Source organism: Brachycentrus maculatus, unplaced genomic scaffold (assembly GCF_059751285.1).
Source record: "Brachycentrus maculatus isolate JH-2025_06_01 unplaced genomic scaffold, ASM5975128v1 h1tg000374l, whole genome shotgun sequence".
Classification (NCBI taxonomy): domain Eukaryota; kingdom Metazoa; phylum Arthropoda; class Insecta; order Trichoptera; family Brachycentridae; genus Brachycentrus; species Brachycentrus maculatus.
This window is the reverse complement of record NW_028281123.1, coordinates 1,058,853-1,081,867: the sequence shown is the minus strand read 5'-3', so window position 1 is coordinate 1,081,867 and position 23,015 is coordinate 1,058,853. Positions and strand designations below refer to the sequence as shown.

The following is a 23,015-nucleotide window of genomic DNA, read 5'->3' as shown; positions in this document are numbered from 1 at the left end:
GGGCATGTTTTGTTAAAACACATACGGTTATGCGAGCCGCGTGGATCCGGTTAGTAAATAAGATTTTCTCATTCATTATTTTCAATATTAAAGTCATCTTTTACTCGATGGATTGTCCCATACAAAAAATTATAAAACCTCGTATTTTACATAAGTTATATATATATATATATATAAATATATTGGTAAAGTTAAACTCGGTTATAAATACGCCCATTTGCAGTATAGGACATCGAAAGACAACTTAGAAAACTATTGAACACTTTTCTTAAGTTTTAAGATAGTTCTTCACACCATTCAATATTCACAGTCTAGAACAATATGAAGTTTTTTATAATTAAAAAAAAACTTAATACTAAGTACACAAGAGTTATAAGTAAGGTTACTTTAATCCCGGTTATATTAGGGGATATCTCGGTTGGAATCGGAGTCAGGAGTAACTAAACCTACCGTATATTGCATTTCACCAGCACAGTATGATCACTAAATGTATAGTTAATGGTTCTCAATTCTGAGGTCGGGTCATTTTCTCTGTCGCGTGGATCTCGTGACCTTTGGAGACCTGCAATGGAATAGCTCGGTTAGTGATCAATTTGATTTATTGACTAAAAGCGTAAATTACACCATTGCAAATTTCTACTCACAAGGGATGAAAAAGTGAATGCAGGGGATAGAATAAATGGTGCTTTGAACAGAGTGATTGCAAATAAAATTATGTCCATGGAAGCCAAGCTAGCGGTTCACAACGGCGTACTGGTACCGACACTAATGTATGGTAGCGAAACATGGAACTGGCAAAGGAAGGAAGGATGAAAGCAGAGTGAACGCTGTTAAAATGCGCTCCCTCAGACGAATGCGTGGAAAATCATTGTATGACAGAATTAAAAACAAAGATATAAAAAAGGAATGTAAGGTTGAACAAGGAATAATTGAAAAGATTAGGAAGAGTTCTTTACGGTGGTATGGACATGTGGAGCGAATGGATAATGAGAGAATGACTAAGAAAATATATGTGGCAAATGTAAGCGAGGAAACAGAACGAGGACAATTGAAAAAGACTTGGCACGATCAGATCAATCAGAACCTAAAATCTGGCAGTGTCAAAAGTGTGCGTAATTGGAGGGCATGTACGACTAGATGTATGGATGTGAAGGAGGCGAGGAGTGTATGTCAGGACAGAAGAGTGTGGCGTTCCATCCTTTCTGCCTACCCCCGCGGGGAAACGGCGTGATAGTAGTAGTACAAATTTCTACCCTATCTCAATTACATACAAATAAGTTAACTTTTTTCTAAATTGCTTAACACGGGCAGGAATCCAACTCCTCACCCAAGTATTCACCCTTCTTTCTGAACCTAATTCTAAAATTATGCTAATATTTCTAAAATTATAAAGCTAAAACGCATTTAAACTATGAAATTTATATATTGTTAGTATTGTTTGTAAATGAAAATAAGACTCGGCACTTGCAGAAACATCGTCTCACTGGATGACTGCCAAATAAATTTAAAAAATTGAAGAATTAAAAAAATTTAGTTTGTAAAATTAAGTATTAATTTTTTTTAGTCCTAAAGAGGAGAAGGTGGACATGGTTGGGACATGTCCTTAGAATGCCACCTGAGAGCATCAACCCCTCATTGTCTCTTCTTCCAACCCTGAGGATTCCGGCGCCCCGGAAGGCCGCTAATGACCATTCACCGACTATACTAAGCGGGACTTCGAGACGCCGGACTGACCTGGGAGGAAGCCAAGGAGATGGCGCGTGACAGAGTGACTTGGAGACGTCTCGTGTTGGCCGCATGCTCCGCCTAGGGAGCGAACATGGAAAGAAGAAGGACCTCACATACTGATAAAAGAGTTTCTGCTCAATAAAAAGCTTCTTTTCATCTCACTAATAGATGTCTCTAGTGAAGTTCTAGTGATTCAAGAACAATGTTTCAAAATTAATTCATATATATAGAACTTCCAAGAATTTGAGTAGTGCGGTTATCAATAATTGGTAGAATTGGTGAATGTTACACACGTGTGTAAAGTGATCACTTAAACCACCCTATGACGGTCGTCAGCCCCGTAAATGGCCAGACTTCCATATTCTTCTGCATCTTTGATGAGATGTCAAAAAATAATATGAAGAAGATTAAATTACCATAAACTGCGTATACTCACTTTGTAACTTCTGTTGGTTTTTTGGCGGCAGTCTTTTTTGCTTTTGTCGCAACTTTGGTAGATTTGTCAGATACTTTTGGCTTCGGTGAAGCCTTTGCCTTGGCCGCCTTGGATTTGGCCACAGCTTTGGACTTTGCCACCGGCTCGGGCTCGGCTTTTGCCTCAGCCTTGGGCTTAGCTGTTGCCTTGGGCTTGGCCGCAGCCTTGGGCTTGGCGGCTGCCTTGGGCTTGGCCGCTGCCTTGGGCTTGGCCGCTGCCTTGGGCTTGGCCGCTGCCTTGGACTTGGCCGCTGCCTTCGGCTTGGCCGCAGCTTTGGCCTTGGCTGCAGTCTCCGGTTTAGCTGCAGCTTTGGGCCTGGCCGCAGCCTTGGGCTTGGGCGCGGGAGACTCCTCTTTAGTGGCCGCCTTCCTGGTGGACGGCTTCTTGGGCTTCGGGGAAGCCTCCTTGACTGTAGCGGCCTGCCGTGTCTTTTTAACCTGGACGGGAGATATGTCCACGGCGGCGGCACGCTTCCTTCCTGTAACCACAAGAAAAATTATAGATTTAATACATGTTATAACTTGAAAATATAAAAAATTAAATTACAGAATTGTTATAAAAATATTAACACATTACTTTATTCATTCATTTTAACCAGTCCGGGAGTATGGACGTTAATGAACATCATTTTATTTATTGTTTCGGCATTAACTTTGTGGTAAGATAGATTTATATTATCCACTGACACTTCGTGATGGAATTGCATTTTTAATTTATTATTAGATTAAAACCAATATTTTTAGCTTTTCCACTTTTTTATTTGACCAGCGACCGGGTTTCGTCGTTACCGACATCATCAGACTGGTCTGATGATGTCGGTAACGACGAAACCCGGTCGCTGGTCAAATAAAAAAGTGGAAAAGCTAAAAATATTGGTTTTAATCTAATAATAAATTTGTGGTAAGACATGTTACAATGATTAAAGAAAAAACTTGTTTTTTACCACTTGAGTTTTATTATACACTACATGTTTCAGAAGTTAAACTTCCATCATTCAGGTCTGTATAATAACATTATACAGACCTGAATGATGGAAGTTTAACTTCTGAAACATGTAGTCTATAATAAAACTCAAGTGGTAAAAAACAAGTGTTTTCTTTAATCATTGTAAATGAACGTCAGTGCGAATTTTCCTTAAAGAAGTATGGACATTAATAAACGTCGAAGTCTGTCAGTATGATGTAACTTGTAGCAATGACATCTGTGGATATTTGTGTGTAATTTTGTCATGATTTTAAAATATTTCAAATCTTTAGGTGTTTTTTTAAAAATAATAATATTTTAACATAATTTATATCTTCATAATACATCGATTTCATGAAAAAACACTTTTTTCATGTAAAAAGAACCCACTCCCCAGAGAAAGTCGGACATCAATTTTTCTACTCCCGGAAAGGTTAATAAAATCATACCAATTATTGACTGTTGTTATCGCAAATTATAATGCATAAAACCATATGTTCAAACCTGCTAAGTAGCTTCATACTTTTTTTCATATATTTTAAAGGAATTTACCTTTAGAATGATTATTTATATTTTGTATATTAAAAGCATTGTTAACTTAGTGGTATGGTAATATATTTATTAAAGTTTTATATAAATAGCAGAGCATAACAATTTCACTTTAGTCTACATTTGACCTGATGATGGAATGATTACTCCGAAATGGTATTACACAAAGTGAACGATGGATGATAAGGTGAGTGTTAGAATAATTATTGCCTGAAATTGGTACCTTTCTTCATATAAAAGCATGTTATAACTGAATTACGGATATTGGTAAATTGAGGACAAGTAGTGTATTGCACATATCGCTCCTTTCAAGAACGTCATAAATCAAAAATCGACAATTTTCAGTTGTGCATGTTTTCGGAATGCCCAGAAAATGTACTATATCCCAGCAAAAGAGGCATATTTTTAAATTAATATTTACCCGCTACAGGGCAGAAAGTGTTATTTTTGCATTTTGAAGAAAAGGTATTTGTTTCATTATTTTTTTTTAATATAATAAATATTTTTCAAATGGAGAAAAAACCTTCAGGTTTTACCTGAAAAGATCTGTTCAAGTAAAATGTTCAATAAGTGGCTTGATATTTATTTTTAATACATTGTATGTATTATATTTTTAAACTTTAAAAACGTTCTCCTGAAAATTCAAGTTTTTTGATTTATGACGTTCTTGAAAGGAGTGAGCGATATGCAGATACTGAGAAACAGCATGTGTGTGTAAAGATGAAAATAGAATATATATTCACCCTTCATGACGGCTGGTTTCTCCACCGCTTCCTCGACCGCCTCTTGTTTTTCCTCCACCTTCTTTCCCTTCCCCCTCCCCTTGTTGGTGGCTCCCTTCTTGCCCTTAGTCTCAGCGGGAGTAGCCTTCTTCCCTTTGGGCTTGATGGCCACTTCCTCTACTTCAATCTCGGCCCCAACTATAAACAGATTAGTTATTATTTTACTTATTTTTTTTTTATTTCCCCTCCCGGTGATATGTATTTACTACAACTCGACTTTTCAAATGAGAATATCAATACAAAATATAATAGTATTCTTCCGGAATGTAATTACGTATTACACGAAAGTATTAAAATATAAAGTTATTCATTTGCAGCGACAGAAATGAATACATAATTTGTAAAAAAATCGGGAATAAAATCACCAATACACAAAAGTTTTTATGTATGCGCGCGCGTGTGGCGTGCTTTGTAAGTATACGCGCATGTCGTAACGTATGTGTTCACTTCGCCAGTATTGGACAGATTGTCTTACACGGCGGTCAAGTTGCTACACTAGCTATTGCGGCTACTTGCGGTGTATTTTTCATTATTAAATTTTGTTGATGTATCAAACAGTGTATCACATTTATATCACTGGTTTAAAAATATATTCGTTATAGATGACCGCGGGCCGCACGTAAAGGCGCCGCGGTCCGCATGCGGCGGGTTGGCCACCCATGGTCTACAATAATGAACGTACCGTGACAATAAGTGTCCCTGTCAGGGAAACAATGAATCATGTCCATACGTTCATTATTGTAGACCAAATACAGATCTAAATATTTTTTGTACTGGGTTCAAGTAACACATCAAAGTTCAAGTAGCCCCGTTCTACGTTATTGCATTCTTCTTGTACCATTTATTATAACCTAAAATAAAACTTATACCCACCCACGCACAGGCCATGCTTTTGAGGGATATTTTTTTGTATTAACACACTTAGGACAGGAAAGGTATTTCTACCCGTTCGATTGATTGATGGACGGGAAGGGTATTTTTACCTTCTGCGCCGTCCTCATTTTAAAGTCACAAAAGAAGGAATTATTTAATGTTTTCATATGAATATTATATACTAATTTATTTGTCAAGGTCTTGACCATATGTACACAACTATCAAATCCTGTCGCCAGCAGTCCGCAGGCATAAAAAAACACCCGTCCGAAATATGTTGATTTAACATTTTTGTACTTGTAATTATATGTATAGTGAAATGCAAAAAACTTGAAAAATAAAAAGAAATATTCTGGAATAATTTACCTGTAGCCTTCCCTTGTCGAGTGCTCCTGCTTTTGGCCACGGGTCTGTCATCCAGCCCCTTCACGTCAGCCGCAAAAGTCACTTTCTTCTTCAGGCTTTCCTGTCAACCGAAAAAACTCACATCAGCCGCTATCCCCCCACTCTCTCTTATCTCAGATAAAATGATTACGCATTGCCACAATTATTACAGATAAGGAATCAAAATTCCAGCAAATCCTTATCGAAACACGTGTGGCGGAATGGATATGTCTTATTGGTTGATGACTTGCAGAATGGGCGTGTAAGGAGCCGGTCAATGGAACATCTCTGCCCCCTGATATACCATATTTTACAAACAAGACGCACTTTATGTATTAAATGTTAAATCAAACACTGATTTTTAGAGTCTACTAAGTTGTATTTTATTTTATTTATTGTTTCGGCATTAACTTTGTGGCAAGACATGTTACAATGATTGAAGAAAACACTTAGTTTTTTACCACTTGAGTTTTATTATAGACTACATGTTTCAGAAGTTAAACTTCCATCATTCAGGTCTGTATAATAACTATTATAGTTATTATACAGACCTGAATGATGGAAGTTTAACTTCTGAAACATGTAGTCTATAATAAAACTCAAGTGGTAAAAAACAAAGTGTTTTCTTTAATCATTGTATTTTATTGTTAAAAAAACTTAAAAATTAATATTGTGACAATTGTTTTGCCTAGTTATCGCATTTTCAAACAAATGTTTGTGCATGTTAAACCTCGGCTCGTAACGCATGTCTGTGCTGAAACCTTTAGTGTATGTTGGTCTTCGGGTCGACCAAAAATTGCATGTGTTAAACAATTTGTGTAGTTTTAAGTGTGTTGTATGGTGGTGAAGGGTGGTATTGTTTGCATGCTGTGGTAGTGATTGTACTGACGAAGAGACGGGTACGTCTCGAAACCGGTAGACATAAAAATCTCTAGTGGTTATCCACAAATATTATTAACATTTTTGTAAAAAAATAAACAAGTAAAAATGACTGACCACAAAGTAAATGCTTTAAATATGAATAATATTGAGAATATAATAAAATACAAGTTAGTAGACTCAAAAAATCAGTGTTCGATTAAACAAGTAATACATAAATTAAAATGAAATTCTACAAATTAAACGCCAAATCAATAAATATAAGCTGCACTTTTAGCTTTAAAAAATTGCCTCTAATATTCAGGTTTTATACTAGAAATTAATATAAAAATGTCCCGTGTTTGATTTAAAATTCCTGCCAGTCTTAAAAATGGGCATATATTCCATACCGCAGGAAACCTATCTCTATCTGGCCACATTGACTTGATGGGAATCCCACAATAAAAGGTGTAGTCCACCACACAACACCACGCGTGCTTTTGTAGTACACGACAATTGTGTAATGGGATGTTTTCAGAGGCGAACACCGCCCTACTCCTAAGATTCTACAAAAGCCCTGTAATTCGTTTTTTAGCCTGGCTTTGCAAACTATTAATAAAAATGGTAAAAATTGTATGTGGCGTTTTACAGCCTGTAAGATATGGTAATGAAATCAGTAACACAATGAGTCAGCAGATTTAGAGATTGAATAATAAAAATTCTCTCAAAATAACTATAGAGTGCTGATTTCATTCGGAATTTTATTTTAACTATAGACACGTATAATTTGTATATTTCCCAGAATATTCTACAAGGCATATTCACACTCCACACAAATTTTGGATGGCTTTGGCAATCAACAAACTAAAAAAGTCAAAATTGTAAATAAATTCAAATTAGAGATACTGTAGATAATAATAAACAGGGGATATTGAGGCGGGTTCAACAAAGATCTATGACATTTTAAATAGAAATATTTTGAATGCGTAACTGTTACTTTTTCCGTTAACCAAATTGGGATGATATTCGTTACTTTTTTACGGTTTATATTTCTCTCCAGCTTAAGCTTTTGATGTCAAATATAAGCAATTCACAACCAGATTTGTGCATTGATTGCCGCGATTACTGTAAGTGATCGAATCCAAAAAACAAATTAAGTAACAACACCTTTCAAAGAAGTTGTTATTTTATTTAGTTTTTTAATTCAATACGACACTATTGTTTTCAACTGACAACGATTGAAGAATATCTAAAAATATAAAACAATGGTTGTCAACCTTGCGAGGAGTAGAACCTACCATAGCCTAAGGATAAACATACCTCAGCGTTTGCCTTTTTCGGCGACGGTTTATCTTCTGCGAAAAGTGCAACCTTCGCTTTTCTGCCTCTACCCTTCGGCTCGGAAACTTCTACAACGGCCTCGGTCTTCTTGGACCTAGTTTGCTTCGCAGACTTCTCGGGCGCCTGCGCATCGTCAGCCTTTACGGCAGAGTCCTTCTTCGCCGAGGATTCTTTTACGGGGCTAGCGACCGCCTTCGCGCCGCGTTTCGTCCCTCTGGCTTTAGTCTTGGTGGGCGGACTTTTGGGGGCTTTCTTCGGGCTTTTTACCGGCACCGACAAGATCGGGGATAACTGCTTAATGTTTATTTCGCTCACGTTCGCCGCGACCTTTCTGAGTTGCGCCGGCGTGGACTGACCCAATATCGACTCGTTATTCACGAACACTTTGGTATTCTGAATCGGCTTGTTGGTCAGCTGGACTTTGGAAACTTCGATGGAGTAATTGGTCTTGTCGATGGTCACTTGTCTCCGCGATCTCTCGGAATTTGTCGAGTTGTTTCCGTCCGTCAAGATTAAAGTGGACGCCTCGGCGAACTTTCGCTGGCTCTCGGTGGACTTTTCGGACAAGTTAGGCGTATTTTGTTTAGAGGATTTGGCAGCCGAGGAAGGCGATTTCGAGTAAGTCTTTACCGGCGACCTTCCCACTAATGAGTCGAATAAGTTTTCCGAGAAACTCTTGTTGGGCAATTTGGACGTTTTGAATAGGCTGGCGATGCCGCTGACGTCGGGCAGAGAGTTGCGATTCTTGGCTTTACCCGGAGTCTTGAGCAGCCTCTTGACTCCGTTGAAATCGGACAGATCGTTCTTAGGAGACTTGCGCGTTTTGGGAGTCGCTAACATTTTCTTAATACCGGCAACATCGGTGAGATCGTTTCTAGGCGATCTGGTGTTTCTCGGTGATTTCAGCAAGCGCTTCACCCCGGCGACATTGGTGAGGTCGTTCCTGGGAGATTTCGCCGGTTTAGGCGTAGCCAACAGCTTCTTGACTCCGGCGACGTTTGTCAGATCGTTTCTGGGAGACTTGGCCGCTCGGGGAGTTTTGAGCAAGCGCTTAACACCCGCAACGTTCGTAAGATCGTTCCTGGGAGACCTAGTATTTCTAGGAGACTTCAACAAGTGTTTCACCCCGGCGACATTAGTCAAATCATTCTCGGGAGATTTGACCGGTTTAGGGGTGGCCATCAGCTTCTTGACTCCCGCCACGCTGGTCAAGTCGTTTCTCGGGGACTTCTGCGCGACCGGGGAGTTCAGTAACCTTCTGATGCCGGCGACATTAGTCAGATCATTTTTGGGAGATTTGACGGCTCTGGGAGTTTTCAGCAGCCGCCGGACGCCGGCCACATTGGTCAGATCATTCTTGGGAGACTTGGCTTTCGAAATTGTTTTGCTCTTGGGTGAAATTTTGCGCGACGGTACTTTGTCGACAGAAACTCGAAGCAACTTCGGAGAGCCGGCGACGCCGACGCTGTTTCTAGAAGATTTTCTTCCCGAAACAGGACTCGCGACTTGTTCGAAATTCAAAGCCAAAGCCACGTTCGGAGTACCCCGAGTGCCCTTCTTAGGCGATTTACTGGAATTGAATTCGAAGGAAGCATCCTTCAACGCGACCGCGATGCTTTCGTCCTGAGCGTCGGCGAACGCTACGGCGGAATTGTACAATTTCAGACTCTGCGAGAGCTTTCTCTTGACGGGGCTCCTGAATAACTCCTTGGCAATATCGGGCGACTGAGCGAGGTGGTCGATCATGGCCTTCCTGGAAACGGATTTCTTCGCCGTGGAATGCTTCTCTTTCAGCATCTCCGGTTGCAGCTTTACGGTGCTCTTCGGGGTGATGACTATTTCGTTTTCGGGCTTAGGAGCGTTGACGTCTGTCATGTCGGAACTGTTAGATTCTCGGTCCGACGACTTGTTGAAGGATTTTTTACTTTTGGTCACCTTTAGACCTTTCAAATCAGATTTCCGGAGGGGTTTTTCGCTTCTGGCACCCAAGGACTTTCCGTTGGCTCTGGACGCTCCGGCGCGCTTGGCAGCGGGGGGACTGGCACTCTTGGCCAGTCGGTTGATCCTCCCGCGCGCCGAGGACTTTCTACTTTCCTTGGGCGTGGACGCCTCGATATCGAACAGAATGCTCAAATTCGGAGTCGTCACAATATTGGTATCGTCGGACAAGATAGAAGAATTGGGAGTTCTCGGCGTAATTTGTTTGGGCGAAACGATAGGAGAAATATTCCCCGGAGCTTGCGGACTGCCTTTGGCGGGCAAACTCTTCTTGGTGGATTTACCCGCACTTTTAATAGACGACTTCCTCTTCTGAATGGACGACTTTCTGCCGGATTTCCTCATGGAGGTGACATTTTTCAGGGCCTTTATAACAAAGGAGCCTCCCTTCTTTTTGGCCTTTAGCGGCGAGGGTGTCGACAGAGTCACGTCTTCGGAAGCTATGCCGCTCAAAGCGGAGATGTCGGTGAACTCGGCAGAAGAGTTTAGAGTGCTGTCGTTAAATGTGACGGATTTGTGACCTTTGTCGGTCGACTTGGAAAGTTTCCTGGACACGTAAGTCAAGAAGCTCGCCTCCGGAGAGAGATTGGGGTCTAGCGATTTTGACAGTCTGGAAGAAGATTTTTGGGGTGTCGCTTTGACAGGGGTCCCGCGGATGGGGGTGCTCATGGCTTGTCCGGGCGACAGCCTTACGGACTCCCTCTTGAGTGAGGACTTGAAGCCCGGGGTCCTCCGGCTCACGGGAGAGGGGCGCTTGGGAGTGAAGGTCGGTCTCCCTTTGAGCGGCAACGTCCTGTCAGCGGGTGTGACAAGAACAGGGCTAGCCCCGGTCACTAATATTCGGGGAGTGTTTCTCGAAGATCCCCTGGCACTGTTGTCCAAAGAGGCGATACCCGACACGTTAATAGCGGAGGAATTTTTTTTAGGTGTCGATTTTGACTGCGGAATGCTTCTCGGGGACACTTTCTTACTGCTTCCGGGTATAGCAACTTTCGCAGGAGAAATTTTCTTATTACTGTTAGGTGTTGTGACCTTCGCAGGAGAATTTTTGGGAGGGCTACTTTTCGGTGTATTTTGTTTCGGTAGTGAAAGAATTTTATTAGTTTTCGGTGTTGCGCCTTTGATGGGTGATCCCTTCTTATTACTTTTGGGTGTGGTACTTTTCGGCGGTGAAAACTTTCTCAAACCTTTGGGTGTCACTTTAAACGTGGGAACTTTATTGATACTTTTAGGAGTGATTGTCTTTACTGGTGAGGACTTTTTACCACTCTTAGGTGTGATTGTCTTTACTGGTGAGGACTTTTTACCAGTTCTAGGTGTGATTGTCTTTACTGGTGAGGGCTTTTTACCACTCTTAGGTGTGATTGTTTTTACTGAAAATGATTTTTTACTACTTTTTGGTGTAATTGTCTTTACAGGCGAAGATTTTTTACCACTTCTTGGTGTGATTATCTTCATTGGTGAGGATTTTTTACCACTTCTAGGTGTGATTGTCTTTACCGGTGAGGACTTTTGAACACTTTTAGGTGTGACTGTCTTTACTGGTGAGAACTTTTTACCACTCTTAGGTGTGAGTGTTTTTACTAGTAATGATTTTTTACTACTTTTTGGTGTGATTGTCTTTACTGGTGAGGATTTTTTACCACTTCTGGGTGTGATTGTCTTCACTGGTAATGATTTTTTTACACTTTTTGGTGTAATAGTCTTAACTGGTGAGGACTTTTTACCACTTCTAGGTGTGATTGTCTTTACTGGTGAGGACTTTATACCACTTTTAGGAGTGATTGTCTTAACTGGTAATGATTTTTTACCACTATTAGGTGTGGCAATTTTTACTGACAAAGAAGCCATTTCCATGCGTGTCAGCTGTATTTTGACTGGCGAGACCTGATGATTGGCTTTAGGAGTGGCCTTTAATGGCAAACTTTTCCTGATACCCGCCGGGGTAACTTTCAATGTCGGGCCTCTCCTACCGCTCTTGGGAGTCACTTTCGCTGGTGAAATTTTAGCATTACTCCCGGGTGACTGAGGAGCTTTTATCGGGGATATTCTTTCTTTTGCCGGAGTGTTGACATTTTTGACTGGCGAAGATTTCCTGGATGAAATTCTAGAAGTTTCCAAGGGAGATTTTAGAATACTTACTCTTGCCGGCAGCGAATTCGACGTGTTTTGAATGATAGGTTTGTGAGATGAAGCTGCCTTGGATGGTGATGAATGTTTCGGTGAATTCTTTAATAAATTATTAAGTTTGGGTGATTCCTCGACTTGAGCTGTTTTTTTAACCAACGCGGTCTTAGCTTTTTGTAATTTTGGTGTTTTCGAAGTAGACGCAGATCTCCCGAGGGACTTTCTGGATGCTTTAGGAGTCGCGAGTTTATTCTTCAAAGGTGACTTCTTCTTATAGAATGTCTTGGCACTTAGAGGCATCAGTTTCTTGGGGATCGGTTTAGAAACTGACGCTTTTTTCGGCGTAGCTCTTGTCACCGTTTTTTTAGCACTTTTAGCATTGTCGAGCACTTTGGGAGTCGGAACAACGTTTCTCTTGACCGACGAAGAGATTGGCAACTTTGAAGATTGGGGAGTTTTGGCCGGCGCGACTTTCTCAACGTCCAGCTTTCTCCTGGTACCCTTCTTGGCAGATCCTTCGACAGGCAACTTCTCTTCTATGATAGTTTTCTGAGCGGAAAACTTGATCCTCGGTGCGGGTTTAATGGTGCCGATTACTTTGTAAAGAGACGACGGGGTCTTTTTTACGGCTGAGGCACTGACAGGCGTAACCTTAGTAACGGAAGATCTTCCCAGAGACTTTCTCGTGACTGCCTTTGCAGCGGATGAGGCCTTCTTGACTCCTGACTTTGGAGAAGCCTTCACCGGCGTAACTTTATCGTCCTTAGCGACCTTGGCAACTCGTTGACTAGTTTTAGGCGCCGATTTGCTCACTTCCTTCGCGAGAATTGAAGAGTTCATTCCGGCGGACTTGGCCGACTTGATGATGGAGCGAGGGGATTTGACGGGGACCTCCTTGATCGGTGTCGACCTGATATGCATATCGCCGGTATACCGTTCTATAGAAACATTCGCGGCGACATTTGATTTCCTGGAAGGCGATCCTTTAGCCGATGGAGAATTTTTCTTCCCGAGTGGACTCTTCCCAGTCAGCAGCAACAAGGCCGCTTTTTTATATTTATCTGGAAAAAAACATTTAAATGTTAATTCTATGTTGTTCTATTGTTAACAACAAAGGATTTCTACTTGTTCGGTCAATTGATGCTTAAGGACGAGAAGGGTATGTTTACCTTCTGTGCCAGCCTCATTTCAAAGTCAGAAAGAAGGAAATATTTAATGTTTTTATATGAATATGGTTTGCTAAGGTCTTAACTCCAGTGGTCCGCAGGTGTAAAAAATACCTGTTCAAAATGTGTTAATAGCAGTTAGTCACAGTGGTTTTTACAAAATATAATTTTTTCTCTGTAAATGTGTCTGATTTCTTATTTATCAATTGTTTAATTATATATGATTTCCCTTATCGAATGGTATGAATGTAATAATTAATAAATACTTCGAATAAAAATTTTTTTTTTGAATCATTCAATTTACCTAGCACGACGGGCGTGTCCACTTTCTCGATATCGTTGATCTTTCTCCGCTTGTTGGTGATGGTGACCTTGAAGAGATCCGACTCCGGAGAGGCCACCATGCTGCTCCTCTTCACCTGTCTCCTCGCTGCAAAACAAAAGCGTAACTTTCTTCATTCAACAATGACAAAAAAAAAACCTAAGTCATTTTTCGCTCAGGAACTCCTACCATCCATCAAGCAGAGAAAGCTGATGTACTTGGGACACGTCATAAGAAATGAAAAATATCCTCTTCTCCACGTAATCATACAAGGAAAGATTGAGGGGCGAAGAACTCAAGGACGCCGAAGGACATCATGGCTGAAAAACCTACCACAATGGTTTGGCAGAACCACCAAATCTCTGTTCCGAGCTGCAGCATCCAAATTCAAGATAGCCATGATGATCGCCGATCTTCGTTACAAGTGGCACAGAAAGAAGTAGTCATTTTTTATGAAGCGCTAGTGACAGAGTTGTTACCTGATGTGGGGGTCCCGGAGGGTCTGCTCCGGGCTTGCGGCGTCTCCACAAACGCCTGCGAGGGCTCCCTTCTCTGAGGTTTAACCACGGCGACTTGACGGGTCTTCAGGGCAGAACCTAAAAAATTTACATCATTTCAGATATTGTGCCATTTTAGATATTATGTACGTCCGCCTCCGTAGTGTGATGGTCAGCGCGCTCGGCTACCGTTCCGGAGGTCCTGGGTTCGATTCAGTGCTCAGTCAGATATGATGCAGTGCCCTATGCACCATCGGGTGCGAATGAGGGTTTGAAGAAGGAGAATGTTAGATATTGTGCAAAATAATTAAAAACTGACTAACCATCACGCTGATTCGAGTAGGGATAGATAGAGAATAAAACGCAACACCACTGTCTTTGCCGTCATTCATGCATCTCTTCACCGCCATTTATTCCCACTCCTAATCTGATTTTTAGGTACCTGAAAAACTTGATCGCGCCAAGTTTTCCTCAGTTTTCTTCCGCTATTATTTCCTACATCACTACATTTGCCTCGTAAATTTGTTTGACTTTTCTTTTTCACTTATTCCTTCAACATGTCCGATCCATCACAACGCACTATCTTAATTTTCTCGATAATGCTTGGATTTTTTCCTTATATTACCACCACCAAACATCTATCATGTCATTTTGCCGCACAACCGTTCAAGAGATCGTATTTTGACTGCATTTGGTTTACTTTCACCCTTTTTTTTCAACTCCATGCTTCACTTCCATAAGTATGCTTTTCTTCCATAAATAAAATACAAAAATATACTAATGATAATGATTAACACATTGTTGGCGGGCGGTTTTTTCATCAACCAGGAACCCAATTAGTATACTAATTAGTCGTATACTAATCACACAAGTAACCGCAAACCCAACTCTGATCTGTACAATGTTTTTTGGCATCTCGCGCTCTACCAAAAGTAAGCAAATAGAACGCTTGCAAGCGTCTCCTGCTCTCTCTGGCGAGTGTTTTGGCCTAGTATTTTCACTCATGAATTACATGAAATTATAGTAACTTTGAACATAAAGAGTAAATCCACTCACAAGTAGGTATGGGCTATGAAGCTTTTGAGCGTTCCGCGTCCCGCAAACGTGTTGATAATAGGTCAATCCATTTTTAATTTAAGTTTTACTTAGTAAATACCGTAGAACGGGAACTTGGACTTTGATGTGTTACTTGAGCCCAGTATCTGTATTTGGTCTACAATAATGAATGTATCGACATGATTCATTGTTTCCCTGACAGGTGACACTTATTGTCACCATACTCCCATCGATACCACGATACTCAAGTAACACATCAAAGTTCAAGAAGCCCCGTTCTAAGGTACCACTATTTCTTCAAATCTACTGTGGCTAAGTAAAAGTTAAATTAAAAATGGATAGATTTTACCACAAAATGACAAATGAATCAATGGAATTAGTGAATCGATGGCGATGGAATAACGGGAAGCCGTGGTTAGGTGGGCATACCTAACAGGGTGTCCAAACTGTTTCTGTTCTGCAGGAGTTTCTTGATTTGGGGCTCCACCTTGCGGGCGACCTCGCTTTTCCTCCTGCCGATGCTCTTTCTGCCCTTCTTCACGAGGAATGAAGGTCTGGAATCTCCTGAAAGCGAAATGTTGAATGAGAATATACATATTTCATTTGTTGTTTCGGCATACACTTTGTGGTAAGACACGATGAAATTGTAAATAAAAACACTTGTTTTTTAACTGAATACAAATATGTACAGTAAAACCTCTATCTATCATTCCTCGAATAATCGTTTTCCCGGATGTGTCGTTTATTTCTTCTATCCCGCATCGATAGTTTCTCTATCACCATTTACCGCATTTATCGTTCGAATTAAGCTGCACATTTGATACATTTTGTCTGTTTTTTTACATTATTTCAAATTTTCTTACATTCAGCGGCAACGTTTGGGATAGAAACTATCGAAAGCTTGTGTAACCGATAGCAGGAGAGGTCGATATTGATGAAAAGGAGCCGCTGCCTGTACCTGCATTTCCAGAAGCGTGCACACTCTTTGAAAGAAAACTTTCTACAACGCAGATTCAAAAACCGATGCTGAAAAAAATACTATTTGCAAAGCCAAAAATATACTATTGACTTATGAAAATAAAACAGTTAATAAACAAAAGTATTTTTAAAAATTCTATTCAGGTTTGCATTTTTTTTTAAATAAATACATTTGCATCTGAAACATGTATTCTTCTCAGAATTTCAGCCTACGAATGGTTATGCAGATTGGGAGGACGGTATCTTTACTCGGTCGTATCTATTCGCGTATTGACCTCTTAATCCCGCATTCATTGTTTTCCCGCATTCATAGTTTATTTTAATAAGTCCCTTTAAAAACGATAGATGGAGGTTTCACTGTATATTTATATTCAGAGGGAAAACAGAACGAGGACGACCTAAAAAGACTTGGCACGATCAGATCAATCAGAACCTAAAATCTGGCGGTGTCAAAAGTCTGCGAAATCGGAGGGCATGTATGACTAGATGTATGGATGTGAAGGAGGCGAGGAGTGTATGTCAGGACAGAAGAGTGTGGCGTTCCATCCTTTTTGCCTACCCCTGCGGAGAAACGGCGTGATGGTAGTAGTAGTAGTATATTCAGGCCCAAAGATGGAAGCATCTGTAGCTTCCGAAACTAGTCGTTAAAATAAACTAACTCAAGTGGTAAAAAACGAGTGTTTTTATTTACAATTTCAGAATATGTATACGTAGACATCTAGTGGCATCTTCCTCAGGCGATAACCCTTGAACCTCCTTAGACATAAAAAGAGATTTGAAAAACCCCTAAAACAATGTTTCGCTCGATAACATGATAACCATTCAAGCAATTTGATTAACCTTTCCGGGAGTATGGATGTAAATGAACGTCGGTGCAAATTTTCCTCAAAGGAGTATCGACGTTAACGAAGTGGAAGTCTATCTGTCAGTTGGTATGATGTTATTTGTATAGGAATGACATCTGTGGGTATTTAAATTTGTCATAAAATAAAACCTAGAGATGGTGAGCTTTATTTTTTATTTAAATTATTTTCACATAATTTCTATCTTTATAATACAAAGATTTTATTTTTAAACAATACATATTTAACCGGATCCACGCGGCTCGCATAACTGTATGTGTTTTCACAAAACATTCCCTGTACGCGGCTGACATAACCGTTTGTGTTTTTACTTTGCTCCAAGTTTCGAACCTCAGTTCAACTTGGAGGGATTTTTTCATGGTGTGGATGTTTGGATAAAATAATACGTCAATCCTTGGCCTTATGACATCTGTTGAAATATCTGACTAATAATTTGTAACATCACAAGGATAAATAAAAGAACAGATCCCTGATTTTTCTTGCGGTCGGTAATTAGTTCGCGCCATAATCATACCCTATATCTGTCTCACTCTCGACGCTACGCATCGCCAGTGGGTAAGAGTGACACACGATGATTTATTTATGTTACGATCTTATTTGTTTATATTACGATATATTTCAAGAATAATGTGACACGAGTGTATTATAGAGTACCAAAAAAGCACAATGAATCCCATTGAACGTTTTTGTTTAAGAAAATAAATCGTTTCTTTACTAAATACATGATAAAAGTAATCATTTAAAAAACGGCGAAATACGCCGCGCACGGGCGTCTCTCAGGAACAAAGTGAACGCGGTTAAAAGGTTAATATGTTTAAATAAATAAAACATTTAAAAATACTTAGGCATTTTTTGTTTCAAGATATTCAAAATGTGTGATGGACAGCGTCCATGGTAGTTACCTTTGGAGTTGCGTTTGGCAGGAATCTGCGTGATGTAGTCCCAGCGAAAGTGGCCACTGCTGAAGGAGAGCATGTCTCCGTGAGCGAGGACCTTTGTCGACACGGGCTTGTCATTCACCAGCGTCGGAGCACTGTTCGATAGATTCTTTATCACAGCCTGCACAGAAAACGGAAGGTCATATTAGATAAACATAAAATTATTGACAAAATAGGGCTCGAGGTGACTCGAGTAGGTCCCTACCATCAACAGCAAACTCAGCAAGTTGCCAGCACTGACAAACTTGTCACGTTAGCCACCCTAACTAGCTGGCGAGAGAAAGTCCATACAAGACGCAGCCAACCACCAACTCATCCTTTTTCCCCATTGTCGCTAGCCAGGAAGCCATCAGCCAGCAGTCCAGACGGCAGCATTATTGTTAACTAGATTTAGTTATCTATATTCTTAATTAAATACTTTTTAAAAAATTATCGTCAAACTATTGTGAAACCAAATATGTACTAATAAACCGCATCCGTAATCGAATAAACAATAAATATGGGAGAACACTGGAATATATCGTTTTGAACATTTTTAATTTGTTGCCGACGCATGTTAAAGGTCAAAATAAAATATGGAGCAAAATAAAGGAATGGTAAATGATCAAGAGTTAATTTTATGAAAATTGTAAAATGTATATATTGTTAATTTTTCTCTTTTTTGTGTGTATATTAGGTTAAAATGGTTAAAAAGAATAAAAAATGTATTCAAAAAGAACTCCACCGACAAGACACACCCTTGTGGCTTGGTGGGTCTTTGGAAAAATATTTTTTTAAATATGTTTAAAATTGTGATTTAAATAAATGTAAACAATTTTAAAAAATTTAAAAAGGAGTATGGAGTGAAAAACCACAGTTCCTAAGGAAACTGCGGACTACGGTAAATAGTATCCGCATTGAACAAGGACAGTGCAACTTCCTGCTCCACAGAGGGGGGCTGACGCCATCTCCAGGATGCGACTGTGGGGCAGAGAACCAGACATAGTGGAGGAGTGCCCCACCAGAAGATCCCTCCTGGCCTTAGAGACCTTCACGAAGCTACGCCAGGGGCGGTCGGGTGGATGGAGAATCTGGAAGTGCGCCTGTAACGCGGCCCAACGCCCTAACTCTATACTTCCTGCCAAACACCATACGAAGAGTAAAGTAAGCACTGCCAAGTATTACCTACAGGCAAACCATCGTCAGGTTGGTCCTGTAAATAGGAATGTGAAACAATCTATACCCATGCTGTCTTAGGCAACTAAAATAATGAAAGCGGCTAAAATTAATAAATCTTAGTGATAGAAGGGTAATTACTGATTTGGTCCTGTTATATAAAATTCTCAACAATTTTTTGGACAGCCCTGATCTCCTAAATCAAATAAAGCTTAGCTTGCGTCGAAGAGGTACTAGGCAAAAATCTGTATTCGCAGTATTTGTACATAATGCAAACTATGCCATGTTCTCTCCGATTCCGCAGCTTCACATGTTAGCCAATGCTTTTGATAGTATAGATTTATTTAATATATTGTATTATATTTATTGAATACCTTGAAGTCTGTACTTTCTCAGCATTTCTTCTCTATGTTATAATGGATAAATTTAAACGTATTTCACTCTCTCTCGCTGCTCGCTGATAGTTTGTGAAAGAGACGTATATTTACCAGTGCTTACTATTTGTTATTTTATTATTATTTTATGTTTAAGACTTTTTGTTTCTCTATTAGTGTATTCATTAGTGTATATTCATATTAGATACTGTATATACGTATTATGTTATTAAAGGCTTTAGCCGTTCAATAAATAAATAAACTATCAGGAAAATACGGACCGATGCTCCGGATAATTTCAAGATTACACCTGTCATTAATTTGGCTTGGCTGCTAAGGACACGTACTTGTCGTTTCGGTACAGTAATCAAACGCACTAACCACTACACTGCGGAGTTAAGAGGGGATAGCGACCTGTGATTTGTCCACGGTGATGAGGCACTGCTTGTGGGCCAGTCCCTTGACGGGGATGAGGATGTCGCAGTCCTTGCCGCTGCCGATGTGTATGGAGCCCGCGTGCACGGGGTACGCGGAGCCCTCCCGCCCGTCGCGCTTGATCACCACTATCTGGCCACTGCCAGCCACCGCCATGTCGATCAGCGCTATCTGGACACGGGCAGAGACAAAGGCTATAGACAAAAATAGCGCCAACACAAAAATAATATACAGGTCAAATCTCTTTGTAGCAAATACCGAATTAACGAAATTTCCAGTATTACGAATCTGCAATTCGTCCCCGGAGAACTTCCATATAAAATGTACTGAACCAAAATTCCATGTAGCGAAGCCGTTTAAGAATAACAAACTTTTTTTTCAAAATTTTAAAATGATGTGATCCAATTCATTTTAAAACATCCAAAGTCCAAAAGAAAATTTACGATGTTTTTTATCAAAAATTAAAAACCTTTTTGAAATTGCTTTTTAATTCACTTTTCTTTCATTGCTAATAAATTTATTTTTTTTCCAATAAGTCTCACAGTTTGAATATCATAGTTACATTTCTGTTGTGTCCTGTAGTAGGTAGGTACCTATATTGTATTGATCACTGGCCGGAAGATCGGGTGTAGTGTAACAGTAATAACTAATTTTAATTTTCTAATAAGAGTGGGTATAATATAGCGATAAAATAAATTTTAAATGGGTCATATCCTATACATCCAGTGTAACGAATTTTCATTATGGCGAAATATTTTTTTGGTCCCGTGAAGTTCGTAATACGTATATATACAATATTTGCTTTATAATACAACTTTTTTCTTTTTCATCTTTTTGATTTTTTATTTGTTAAAAACAAATATTTTTAGTTTATATTAGCACATTTAATCTAATTTTATATGTGATATCTATTGTATTCTTGCCAGTACCGTTTTATTATAACCTGAAATAAAATGTATCCCCATATCTTTTTTTGTATTAATATTACATATTTTTTGTACTTATAATTATAATATATTGCGGAATGCAAAAGAAAATAAGACAAAAATAATTCAAATTAAATTTTAAAATCAAGCACTGATTTTTAGAGTCTACTAAATTGTATTTTATTAATACATTACTTTGAAAATGCCATAACAAAGTGAAGCAATTGTTACAAATTTTATTTTTGTGTTTTGAATAATAAAATACAATTTATTAGACTCTTGAAATTCAGTGTTTGATTTAAATAGTTAATATACAAATTAAAATGGAGTTCTACAAATTAAATGCCAAATCTGTAAATAAAATTATATATAAATCAATAATGGTGAGTTGAGATGGTTTGGACATGTGGAACGTATGAGTGAGGTAAGAACGGTAAAACAAATTTATGAGGCAAATGTAGTTGGAAATAGAAGCATAGGAAGACCGAGGAAAACTCGGCATAATCAGGTATGTCAAATACTTGAAAGTGGCCGGGTCAGGAGTCGAAATAATCGACGGGTATGTATGAGGAGATACATGAATGTGGAAGAGGCGAAGAATGTTTGCAAAGACAGGGTGGTATGGCGTTCTATTATCTGCCTACCCCAGCGCGTGATGGTTAGTGAGTTAGTTTACACTGATATGGCTTTATATCTATACATTTTTAATTCAAAAAAATACGTTTAGTTATTTACTACAATACGTTAGCGTCGGTTTTATGCATTGTAAAACGTCGTGAATGCAACTAAAAGTTTTTTCATACATTTTAGGGTTATGCGCGGTACAAGCGTTCGAACTCCCAAATCTAACAGACAAACAACGTAAAAATTGAATAATTCAGGATTCCTTACTTACAGTGTAATTAAAAACAAATGCACAACGAGATTAGCATTTGTTTATGTTTTGATAAAATTAACCGCCGATTTTAGTAGACGTCAAAACAATGGAACGAAAAATGCAGTTACCGAAAAAGCACTAAAATATAAAGAAAATATAAATACGACACCACCAAATCACTAGTATATTACTCTGATTTTAATTCACATCGATGAAAAAAAACAGATCCTCAAAAAAACATAAAATTCAATGTTGACGTATCATTACGAAACAAATCATAACTTATTGCAACTAAAGAAAAAAACAAAAAACTAGAGCACCACGTTGAGTCAATTTCACTATAAATATTCCAATCAGTTGAGCTACTGTACCGAAAATTATAAAAACTAATAAAAATGCATAAATACTCACTGATCGTTCAGTATTATTAAAACTTATTTCAGAGAGAAAATAAAGCCACGGCAAAAGATTCAAATTAAAAATGGCGACGCGTAACCAAAACGGTTGAAAGGCGCGTTCGTTTTCAGTGGTACCAACATAAAGGGTAAAAAATGTAAATGTAATCAGTACCTACCTACCCATTCATAAAGTACTTAGGTAGGTACCATAATTAATTATTTCTCCTTGTTTCCATGTTCATTCTTTAGGCGAAGCATTTGGACATTACAATTCATCCCCTAGCCAACCTATCTCGTGTAATGTCCTTGATCTCTAGACCAGTAAATCATCCTAATGTTCCGCTGAGTAGAGACAGTAAATTGTCGTCATCGATCTTTCAAAGATTAGATTTACTTTAAAGTGGCATTGTCACAACGTGTCCTAGTTATGTCCACCTTTTCTGTTTTAGGACTTCAGCTATAAGGGGTTGCTGTGTTATTTTCTTCTTGTTTTCGTTCTTGACAAAGTCATTCTATCATAAAACCAATATTTGCATCAGATACCTATTTTAAAAACTAATCGATTATTTTTTCTAAGAAGTGGTAAGGTACCACTCGAAGAATATTATTGTTAGTATGCAGGTGATAATCAGGTGAAAAAAATATAAAGACATCGTTGGCTTGATCCTTAGAGTATCTTTTTGGATTTACATTCTAGTCAAAACAAAAACATAAAAATTTATCCATGAAGAGGAATTAATCGATTCTAAACATAAACATTCTTGTGTTCCACATATATTTTTATACGCATACAATTCAGTTTATTTTTTAAATCTACCAATTTCGTTTGATGGTTAGATTATAATGTTTTTACTGATTTTTTGTTGCAAAGTAAGCCTGTAGTTGGACAACCGACAATATGTCGCTTTCTTGTGGAGGGTAATTGTTTTGATTTCCTGTTTTCCAAATAAAA

General features: G+C 39.0%; 1 protein-coding gene across 1 annotated transcript; it reads right to left on the bottom strand.

Annotated features, from left to right (window-relative positions):
- Positions 1-263: 263 nt before the first annotated feature.
- Positions 264-22,184, bottom strand: LOC148303296 (uncharacterized). The gene is made up of 11 exons (XM_088270193.1): positions 22,077-22,184; positions 19,842-20,033; positions 17,863-18,019; positions 15,549-15,683; positions 14,046-14,162; positions 13,549-13,674; positions 7,933-13,139; positions 5,737-5,836; positions 4,459-4,635; positions 2,165-2,681; positions 264-562 (listed from the first exon to the last, which is right to left on the bottom strand). The coding sequence occupies exons 2-11, from the start codon at positions 20,016-20,018 to the stop codon at positions 523-525; spliced, it is 6,753 nt and encodes a 2,250-aa protein (XP_088126319.1). The 5' UTR covers positions 20,019-20,033; positions 22,077-22,184; the 3' UTR covers positions 264-522.
- Between the last annotated feature and the right edge of the window lie 831 nt (positions 22,185-23,015).

What these genes read in the sequence shown, in the direction of transcription:
- LOC148303296 (XM_088270193.1), bottom strand. Translation starts at nt 20,018, where the DNA reads ATGGCGGTGGCTGGCAGTGGCCAGATAGTGGTGATCAAGCGCGACGGG. An exon ending in CTCCGGGACCCCCACATCAG is followed by an intron (nt 13,675 to 14,045) that starts GTAACAACTCTG and finishes TTTGTTTTGCAG; the next exon opens with CGAGGAGACAGGTGAAGAGG. An exon ending in CGAAAAAGGCAAACGCTGAG is followed by an intron (nt 5,837 to 7,932) that starts GTATGTTTATCC and finishes TTCGGTTGACAG; the next exon opens with GAAAGCCTGAAGAAGAAAGT.